The 458-nt window shown below is 67.9% G+C and overlaps 1 protein-coding gene across 1 annotated transcript in view; it reads left to right on the top strand.

Annotated features, from left to right (window-relative positions):
- Positions 1 to 17: 17 nt before the first annotated feature.
- LOC101624830 (protocadherin Fat 3) overlaps positions 18 to 458 on the top strand; it is a 67,438-nt gene continuing 66,997 nt past the window's right edge. The window contains exon 1 of the mRNA XM_012734860.1: positions 18 to 247. Within this exon, the coding sequence (XP_012590314.1) occupies positions 133 to 247 (115 nt within the window). The 5' untranslated portion in view covers positions 18 to 132. The remainder of the gene's footprint in view (positions 248 to 458) is intronic.

Genomic DNA, 458 nt, shown 5'->3' with positions numbered 1-458 from the left:
ACCGACCGCGGCGGCGTCCCGCTGCACGCCAGCATCGAGGTCTACGTGGAGGTGGAGGACGAGAACGACAACGCCCCGCTGATCTCGGAGCCGCTGTACCGCCCCGCCGTGCTGGAGAACTCGCCCAAGGACATGCCCGTCGTGCAGATCCAGGCCGAGGACCCTGACCCCAGCTCCAGCGGGAGGCTGACCTACAGGATTACCAGTGGGAACCCCCAGAACTTCTTTGCCATCAACGTCAAGACAGGTAAGGGTGCCCTGCCCACTCCCCGGGGAGCAGCTCTGTCCTACTGGCTCCAGCTGGGCAGGGCGGGCAGCGTGGTGGCTAGGCATGGCCGCCAGGACCTGCCGAGTAGCCCAGCTCTGGCAAGGCACCACCCAGCCCCTGGTGGGCAGGCGCCCGACTCCTGCTGGACTGGCCTGTGCGTGGCCAGCCTGAAGCCAGGCTCCTGCTCAGG

Source organism: Condylura cristata, unplaced genomic scaffold, assembly GCF_000260355.1.
Source record: "Condylura cristata isolate star-nosed mole 26May11 unplaced genomic scaffold, ConCri1.0 scaffold00079, whole genome shotgun sequence".
NCBI lineage: Eukaryota > Metazoa > Chordata > Mammalia > Eulipotyphla > Talpidae > Condylura > Condylura cristata.
The sequence above is the reverse complement of the archived record's forward strand: the minus strand, read 5'-3'. Positions and strand labels throughout refer to the sequence as shown.